Genomic DNA, 10,149 nt, shown 5'->3' on the forward strand with positions numbered 1-10,149 from the left:
AAAAAGAATTTTGTGGCAGTTTGAAATAGATCACAGAGACACAAAACCATAAACAAGAAGACAGTCTAACTGGCGTGGAAGGAATGATGGTGGCTTTTAATGAAGATCAGAGCATGGGCTCAGGATCAGAAAGACAAGCATTTAGATGCTCCCTCTGCTTTATAGAAACTGTATTACTTGGCACTACAAGCAAACTAATTCTCCTTCCTTCATCTGCAAAATATAGATACTAATGGTCTCAAACTCTTAGGTTATTCTGAAGATCGATTCATATAATACACCTTTAGTTTAGTACCCTTTATGGCATTATTTAAAGCATTCCGCAAATGTTACAATATCTATTAACACTGAGGAAGTTGTCACAAGGACAGTGGGCATGAGGTATATTTGAGAGACATTCAGAAGAAAGAATTTAGAGAACCTCCTTAATTGAATAATGGTCGTGAAGGGGAAAAGGCAATTAGGATCATCCCCAGACTCCTGCATAGACAATTGGGTAGATGGGGGTGACTTTCAGTATAATGCAGAACAGAGGATAAGGACTGATTTTGAGAGGGAAAATGATGTGTCCAGTTGTAAATATGTCCCTGGGAGACATTAAGATGGTGTTCAATATGCAGCCGGATATTTAGAGCTAGAACTAAAAAGAGAAACTTGGGCTAGAAATACATTTTTACAATTCACCAGCAGAAAAGTAGCAATTGAAGCCATGGAAATGGATTAGCTCCTGAAAAACAAAATGTACGGGGAAAAGCTGATCAAGAACAAAGACTAGAGAAACACGCTTTTGTGTTTTTTATTTATACAAATGGTGTTAAGCTGAGACAGACCTATGCCGCTGAGCTCATGGCTACGGAGGGAGTAGAGTCATGCCTGGTGGGCAGACATCTCCAAGGTCAGAAAAGTTAGAAGAGCTCTAGGTGGGCTTTCTCTTAGACTCAGAATGGCAAAGGACAAATGTCCACCGTGGTGCTCTGGGCAAGGGTGGTGAGGGTTAGAGATGGCATCTACTGTGATGGAGGACAGCAGAGCTGAGATAAAGGGGAATAAACCGAGTGAAGACGAGTAAGCCTGGTTACAAACCCATGACACTCCGTCTTTCCCTTTTATTGCCCCTTAGCCTTTAGTAAAGTCTCATCCAAACAGCTTATCTGTGTGTTCCTTCCACCACATGGTGAAAGCCATTGTTCGTTGATGCTCAGGCCAGTGTTACAGCACGTGTCCTCTCCCTCTCTCATCTGAAGCAAGTCTAACAGAGGGCAGCGAGAAGCTCTGAAGGAAGAGAGCAGGAGCTCTGGTCCAGGTATTTCTTCCCAGTGGCAGAGCCCTCTTCCACTCTCAACCAGAATCTCTGGGTTTTATTTTATCAAGCAAGGTGTTACCATGGGTAGGGGCACCTGAGGGGCTGAAGGGAGGCTCAGACATTCTTTTGCCCACGTTTGGTCCTCTATCTGTTATACTTGAACTAACAGGGGAACAGAAGGCAGTGAGGGATGAGGGATGGAGCCTGGCAGAATCAGGCCTGAGCCCCTCTTAAGCAGCGCTAGAACTGGGGGCAAGTGATCTAGTGTTCTGAGCCTCAAACCCCCCCTTCTCAGAAAAATATAAAGTACAATGATATCTATCTTGCCAGGTTCTGTAGAATTAGAAAAAAATGTGCAATATTTAAATTGTAACAATTCTCAAATGTGTAGTTTAACTCAACTTAAACCTAATTAAACACCTTAATTTTTTAAATGTTTATTTTTGTGTGAGAGAAAGAGAAAGAGAGCGAGAAAAAGAACGCGACTGGGGGAGGGGCAGAGAGAGAGGGAGACAAAGAATCTGAAGCAGGATCCAGGCTCTGAGCTGTCAGCCCAGAGCCGGAATGTGGGGCTCAAACCCATAAACCACGAGATCATGACCTGAGCCAAAGCCTGATGCTTAACTGACTGAGCCACCCAGGCACCCCCACTAATTAAGCAATTTGCACATGCAAGTAAAAAGTTGAGGGTATGCTAGCTGTCTTCCAGACAGTTTCTCTCTGCTATGCTCTTTGCTGGGTTGGCTTCATTTTCAGGCCGCAGAGGTCCTGGGAAGCTATAAAGGCACATCATCCTCACTGCCAACTGCCCCCACTACAATCCCAGGATGCCCTGGGATCCAGACTGATGGACCAATCAGGTCATCTGTATTACCGTTACCATTTTAAAACAAAAAGTGACTGACTTGTGGCATAGTAAATCTGTGCCCTTGTGCCTAGGTGGCAGATCTCATCCATGAACCAGTCCCCGGCCTGATGTAGGGGATTGTACCAACGACCAAGACTTGAGCCACAAGCTCTCCCCGGACCAATCACTGTGTCTGCACCCGGTTCTCAACACCGTTACACAACAGAATCTGGGACAACTTATAAAAGGAAAAAACATAATGTCTCAATGTCTGGAAACCACTCCCAGGAAATTTGACAATTGCCTGACAATGGCACCCAGGTACCAGTATTCTTTTAAGTCCTAACGTGGTTCCAATGGATCTGCAGGGTTGTTTTTTTTTTTATGTTTATTTTTGAGAGAGAGAGAGAGACAGAGGTGAGTGGGAGAGGGGCAGAGAGAGAGAGAGAGGGAGACACAGGATCCAAAGCAGGCTCCAGGCTCTGAACTGTCAGCACAGAGCCCGATGTGGGGCTCAAACCCACGAACTATGAGATCATGACCTGAGCCAAAGTCAGACACTTAACAGACTAAGCCACCCAGGCACCCCCCACCCCCCACCGCCAATAGATCTACAGGTTTGATAATCCTGGTTGAGGGGGACTTAACCCACTGATGAGCCTAGACTCCATCACTAGAGCCAAAATTACAACCTTATATACACATATACGAAACCACATATACTAAAAATGGAAGAGAGGTTGTTTCTTCAAAAATAATCCAAGATATAGTCATTAACGGGAGCAAGGATGGATCCTAGCTGGCAAAAACAGAAGTCTACTCCAAATAGGCCACACACTTTATGTTCACACTCACTGCCAATCTATTTTGTTGCAAACCTTGCTAAATTCTCCACACCCTAAAAGGAAAGGTCATGATTCTGCCATGGGAACAACTCTAAACACTATAAAGAGCATTCCTCTAAAGGCAGAAGTATGTAAATGACCCTTTAATATACAGATCATCATCACTTTACATTTAAGAAGAAGAAAAAGAAAACCAGGAGTGTCAAATGAAGCCTGAAGTTATACTGTGAGGTGAGGTCAGGGCATAGATTGAAATGGAAGAGAAAAGTCAGCAAAGTGTTACTAACCGGTGGGCGTATTTTTATAAGGGTCAGGACAAGTATACTTGAGACTTGCTTGGCAGTATTTTGCTGCCCCTTGTTCTGGAGGAGAGAAAAGTTACTAGCAGGGAGAACTAGTGATTAAGGGGGTTAGGTTAGAGATATATCACTAATGCTAGGATTCTGTATCCTCAAAGCTGAGACCACGCAGGGGAAAATTCCCAGACAAGCCTTTCATCTTCCCAATGCAGGACGCTTCAGGAGTTTCCACTTACTGTTCCACATGTCACTAAGCTGCCCTCAGGAGTGCAACGAGGCTCGGCTTCCACACATGTGTTTCGGTGCCAGTAATGCCACACATTCTGCATAATTATAAGGAATATCCATCTTTTGTCTGCGGCCCAGAACACTGTGGTTTGAACATCAGGCAACCCTATGGCAGCATAAAATTTTCATGGTTTGGGAACAAAATTTCTAGGTGATCCCTTGGAATGCAAGGCAAAACATTCTCATATTCCTTCTCAGTGGATTAGCTTCTTACATGGCAAGTCGTGCATTTAGGTCTCCTCCCTGTCTCAGTGCTTGAGTTTTCAGGTTGGAAACAAAGAAACTATTTCCCCCAAGTGCTTGTTCAGGCTAGAATGTGGACTAGATACTCTAGGGAGTACAGTCTTGTACTGCTCAGCTTGCCCACCATGTTTGCAATATGTTTTAAGTTAATGACATTCTCTAGGATGTTTGCTCATCTTCAAAACACATTCTGTAGTGAGGTCCCCCAAAATGTCAGTTACAGGTTATTGTGGTAGATGCGACTATAATGCCTTGTACCTGCTGGTGGTGATGAGGGCTTCCAGATTTATTAAAGATTTTTAAAAATGCACATTGTTTCAAAGAAATATTTGAATATGCTGAAAGAGTGATCTAAGGTTTCTCTTCCTTTGAAATGAGGACATCTATACTTTTATTTATTTACTTTGGGGAGGTGTAACCCTCTTTAGCAGTCTGGCAACACCTATGAACTCCTTCGCAGAATTTTTTTTTTAAGCAATTAACAGAGGGGTGCCTGGGTGGCTCAGTCAGTTGAGTGGCTGACTTTACCTCAAGTCATGATCTCACCGCTTGTGAGTTCAAGCCCGGTGTCGGGCTCTGTGCGGACAGCTGAGTCTGGAGCCTGCTTTCGGATTCTGCGACTCCGGCTCTCTCTGCCCCTCCCCCACTCGTGCTCTGTCTCTGTCTCTCTCAAAAGTAAATAAACGTTAAAAAATTAAAAAAATAATTAACAGAAAATGCAAAGGATTATAAAGAAATGAAGTCTATTGGAATACATAAATACAGGTTCACAGACCTAAAGGTTCTGTGAATCCGAGCTCCGTTTCCGTTGAACTCAAACCCTACTTTGGATGAGCCCCACTTCCCTCCCTCCCCCTCTCTCTCTGCCCTCCCCCCACTCACTTGCGCCCTCTCGCTCTCAAAAAAAAAAAAAAAAAAAACTTTCTGTGGATCTAAGTTAAGAACCTAATCTTATGTAATCTCTCGGTAAAGGTTTTATTTAGGGATGAGTTAGGGGCATATTAGGCAAATTGACAAAACAATTGACAAAACATACGTCTGAATTTGTTTCGTCTTGGCAGGCGAAACAAATTCAGACACAGGCTGGGCAGGTAACAGGAATACTAGCAGGAAGGGTGGCAATGGGTGAGTGATGAAGAAACTGGCAACATGCAAAGTGCATGCCCTGTCTGAAGGGGGTGGCCTCTAGGAAGGCCCAGCAAATCTTTGCCAAATGGGAATATGGGCCCCGTATGGCCGTGTATTCACCCTTTTCAAGAGAGGTCAAGCATCTGGATTTATATAGGAACTGTTCATATTTGTTGATGTTGGCTGGAGAAAAAATTAACATTGTTTTGGAAGAAAGGAAATATATCTTTTACCAGATTTGTCTGGAGGGCTGCAAGTTTGTAACTTCAGGAAAGTAAAAGGAATTGGAAGACATTACTCACTCATATTTTTAATGTATTCCTTACTCTTCGTATCTCTGTTGCATTTCTTTTGAAAACCTAAAAATGTAAATTTCATTTCCTTCCTCGAGTGGCACTATGCTACTACGGAATAATCAGAGATTGCAGGAGCTAAATTGTTTTTAATACTTCCAGCAAATATTTATTAAAAACATACTTCTATGCAACAGGCAACACGCAAGTTGGTAAAAATGTAAAGATTGAAACATTACCTTTGTTTCCAGAGCTTACAGACCAGTGTGGAAAGAGTTGTATCGAAATATTATAACTCAATCTGCTAAGGCCTATCGTGCAGATAGGTAAAAAGTACAGAGGGAGTAGGAGGGAAGAAAATATGCATCTTCCCGGGAGATTGGGAGGGATTTTCAGAGGAGACGCCTCTTTGAGTAGACCTTGGTATCCAGGGCCCCAGATTGTTAATGATCTAATAAATTATTCTGAAGAACTGGCCTTTTATCTGAGAGGAAAGAGAGGACTGAAGATTTTTGGACAGAGAAGACATGTGTTCAGATGTTCACATTCTGGCTGCAGTATGCAACATGGCCTACAGGAGGACACAGAGAAGGAAGGGCCACAAAATGATTTCAAGGGTGCAGACAGTGAACTAGGGCCACAGCAGGAGGCCTGCAGAAGACTACTTGGTTGGAAAGACACTCAGCGACTGGAAGTAACAGAACCTAGGGGCTGACTGTGTGCTAACGAGCTAAGTGGCAAAAGAGAGCGAAGAGTTGGGAATGACTTTTGAGACCCCCTCCCATGAGAAGCAGTCTGGTGTAAGATGAGACACTCCTGGAGCCAGACTCTTTGAGTTCCGATCCTAACTCTTCCACTCATTTGCTGTGTGACTTCAAGCAAGTGACTTATTCTCTCTGAGTCTCAGTTTTGTATACAATGTCAAATGTTCTTACCACACCGTTTACATGTGTGCTTGAAAATTACTGTTATTATTTTTAATTATTATAATTCTAGTTAGGATGGTGGTGCTATTCGGTTTTAGAAGACTAAATGCTGCAGTTGAAGTGCTTTTAGAAAAGTCTAGGTTTGTACAATTGGATATGTGGATCTTGGGTTTAGGAGAAAGTTTCATTAGCAGGCTGACGGTAGTTAAAACCTCTTATGCAGATTAAAAAGCCTAAGGCCTTCTTGGAGAAGAAGGCCAGAGTTTGAGTCTCCTGGACACTGATGCTTGGGTGGATTGAGGAAGAGGCAAAAGCTGCAGAGGCTCGCAAGAAGAGAAGGCCAGAGATGTGGTAGGAGAAAAAAGAAAGAGCAATGTCTCAAAACCAAGAGAAGAAAGTCTTAGAAGGAGTATACTCACTACGTAAAATGCTATACGTGAGTCAAATATGATAGTGACTGATAATCATCGATATTTAACAATTGGGAAATCTTTAGTAAAGCGATTTAAAATACATAATTTAAAATATCTGACATATAGAATACATTCAAATGTTAGTTTCCATTATCCTTCTCAATTTTAAAGACATTTCTAGAGAGAGAAGAATGAAAAACTACTGGATTGAACCATATAACTTTCCATATTTATAGGTCAAAAAATGTTTGATTCAACAATTTCACATAATTCAACTATGCCGAGTAACTAAAAAGCTGCTTCCAAGATCAGCAGAGGGAAAACAGGTATTTGTTTCTATTGTGTTATGATGCAAAAGCAAAAATTACCCCTTTCTTCCAATTTTCCTAAAGAAATGGAGCTGGTAATGAGTGCCTATACTCACATAAATAGAAGCTAATGATATCTAAATGCCATTCTTACTGTATATTCCACTGTGGTTATTTTCTTCGTCACTCACCTTTGAGTCTAAAAACTTCAGGGATGAAACCTAAATGAAAAAGTAATTTGAAGGGAGGAATATTCATACCTTTCCAAAGGAATGTCTTTTATTACCAATAACATTGGTATTATGAAAAAGTCTAGTTATCTTGGCAGTGTAGAACATAAAGTATAAAATGTTAAAAGTGTTGGCTTTGGAATCAAGCCCTCATTCTACCACTTATCAGGTATGAGATCCAGGGAAAATTACTTGCTTTTCTAAACCTCCATTTTCTCATATGGAAAATGAAGAAGAGACTGCTGTCCCTTGGGCCTTTGTTAGGAAAGGGGAGGACAATGAACACAGGGGCTTAGCACAGTGCCCCTTATAACAATGGTAACCTATATTTCACTTTTTATCTCTCCATGGTGGGTAAGCATGAGAAAGTTTAAGAGAATTGTTTTCAAAAGAATAGGTATTTTTTGAAGAATTTGTCTTTTCATACATCAACGAAAACCTTCAAGTTCTTTCTAGCGGCATAGCCTTGCCCAGTCACTGGTAGCTTTCCAAGAGAACCAACAGCCAGATCCATAACTTTCCAAGACACAGGGCTGAGTAAGCTTTGTGCTTCCCATCAGTCAGGGGCTGGCCAATGTGTTTCTTTATAACCAATGAAATATATGACTCATAAAACAAAATCCCTCAAAATCTCTATCTAAATGAAAGCCATACAATTAACTACCAAAGACTTACACATAAATACTCTTGCTAAGGGTGTATCACAGACATCTTTATCATATCCCCAGATTTCCTTATTAACTCGATATTCTATAGAGATGACAAAACAAATTATTTAAAAAATAGATTTCTCTTTCACTTTACATTGCATTAAAGCAAAATAAATTTATACATTTATACTAAAACTATCTGGTGAAAAAACCCTTGGAAGTCAATCGCTTAGATTCAAAGTACATAGTAGTGTCACATTTTGAATTTAAAACTGAATAAAAACAGGGCTCAAAATGCCCTAACCTATTATTTACTTTGCAGTTTTATTAAAGATTACCATGCTTCACTATTGGCGAAATGGTCATTAAAAAATGTAATATTAGACTATTCAGGGAAATGGAATCCCATAAAGTATGATAGTCTTATGGATCTTAAAGTAAAGCCACCAGTGCAGATGGTCCTAATCATACTAAAAACACAAATACACAAACCAGTTTGTTCCAGCTACAGAATAATTCAATTAAAAGAGTGCTTATAATTTAACAGAATGAATAATAGTTCAAGCTAGGGATGTAGTGAAACTGCAAGGAAATATAAATCTACAGAGTCTATGCCAAGGAAAGTGTTCCAAATTTTCAAGGTTGAGAAATTGGTTCCCTTCCGTGCTACAGGTAGGAAATTATTACTTGAATTAGCAAAATAATAATAATAATGCAATAAATATATCTCTAAGGAAAACGCATGCACACACACACATGTTCACACACATGTACACACTACTTAACTTAAAGCTTTCACCAAGAGAAACACCTATGTATCAAAATCCAGAATACCACTTAGAATCTGCTTTGGGAAAGTTAAACTCAGACTTCTCACCAGTTTAAATTTCTTATTGAGAAATAAATACAGTATGTAATGTGATACAGAATTAAATCAACATGCACAGTAAAATACAAGCTCTAAGGACACACAGGATTCTCTTTGCAAATAATGGTTTTGGCAAAGAGCCTCCTTTATGTACAGAAGGCTCTGTTCCTTGCTTATAGCGACTCTCAAGGTTACAACAGGTAATTGTGTGCTGCTAATTAGGTTTACAAACGATATGTTCAAGCCAGGAGATATTTTATAGCTTGACTCAGTGAAAGTAACAAACTGTATCAGTAAGGTCAAGCTATAAAAATTCATTCTCCCACAATTACTGATCTTTTACACTTATATAGTATGAATTTTAACATTGCAAATATGTAATATTACCATTCAAAAATTGGCTCAGTGTTTAATAGCTTTAAAAAATAGAAAAAAAAGACAACTAGGAATGCTTTTGTATATAGATAGTCAATGCGCTTATTTTCCCACAATTAATTAAGTGTCCATTTCACTAGCTAAATTATAGATCATGGGTCAGTCATAATACTCTTCCAAGAAAGCAAAGTGACATCTATTCTGCTTAAAACAGGAAAATCAAATGCAGTACATTACCTTGTGTCACCTGTTGAACTGCCAACATTATCCCAGACATGGTGTCTGGAACCAGGTTTTCTCTCAGATTATATTGTGGTGCCCATTCCAGAATAGGTAGCCGCCTTCTACACCACTGTTTAAAGTCTTCACAATGAGGGGTATGCATCTTCCTCCACAGCATGCTTTTCTTTTTCCTCTTTGCCCCTGTCATTTTTCAGATTCTCTTTTGTAGAAGTAAACTTTAGACAAGAAAAAAAAAAAAAAAATCGTTGCAGAACACCTCTTTTCAATGCCAGGCTCCAATTCGTCCGTGGTTTACAATGTCAAAGCTATCCAGAAAAACAAATCAATAAAAGAGGGAGAAAGGGAAAGAGATTAACAGAAGTACTTAAATATACACAGCCAGGCTGTATGTCTTATTATGGTGAAGCTAATTAGTCTAGATTAAAAGCTATAGATTAAAACCTTGAATCCTTATCTGAGTAAGACGGGGAAATGGTTCCTGTTAGTCTAATATTTTTCTGATCTTGGAAAAGTAATGGGTTCAGTGTTAAGCTGGTCTAGAGCTCTTTCGCCAGTAATTCCCCTTATATTCACTGTAGTCTTATGTTTTTGGCTCCATTCCCAATGGCTAATGAGGTAGTTGTGGGCGTGTGTTGGAGGTGGGCTGGGTTATGCTAATGAAACCAGGAAGCGTTCAGCCAGTCCAGTCTCTCTCCTACAAGCTGTGCAAAAACATAAAACTGCCAGAGGGGTTTATAGTGCAAAATACATTCAGACAATCTAGCCTTACTTTTTGAGGACGTGCATATTTTCAATACATCAGACGACTACCAGTTCTACAAAATTCGGAAAAATAAGAAGGTGTTGCTAAATGTCCTTATCTTTTTTATTCCCTGGAAGATGAGCTTTTC

General features: G+C 40.2%; 1 protein-coding gene across 1 annotated transcript in view; it reads right to left on the minus strand.

Moving 5' to 3' along the window:
• SLC26A7 (solute carrier family 26 member 7) overlaps nt 1–9,835 on the minus strand; it is a 119,375-nt gene extending 109,540 nt beyond the window's left edge. The window contains exons 1-2 of the mRNA XM_045454269.1: nt 9,701–9,835; nt 9,254–9,564 (exon numbers count right to left, since the gene is read on the minus strand). Of these exons, the coding sequence (XP_045310225.1) occupies nt 9,254–9,446 (193 nt within the window). The 5' untranslated portion in view covers nt 9,447–9,564; nt 9,701–9,835. The remainder of the gene's footprint in view (nt 1–9,253; nt 9,565–9,700) is intronic.
• Nucleotides 9,836–10,149: the final 314 nt, after the last annotated feature.

The sequence above is a fragment of the Leopardus geoffroyi genome, chromosome C3 (assembly GCF_018350155.1).
Source record: "Leopardus geoffroyi isolate Oge1 chromosome C3, O.geoffroyi_Oge1_pat1.0, whole genome shotgun sequence".
Classification (NCBI taxonomy): Eukaryota; Metazoa; Chordata; class Mammalia; order Carnivora; family Felidae; genus Leopardus; species Leopardus geoffroyi.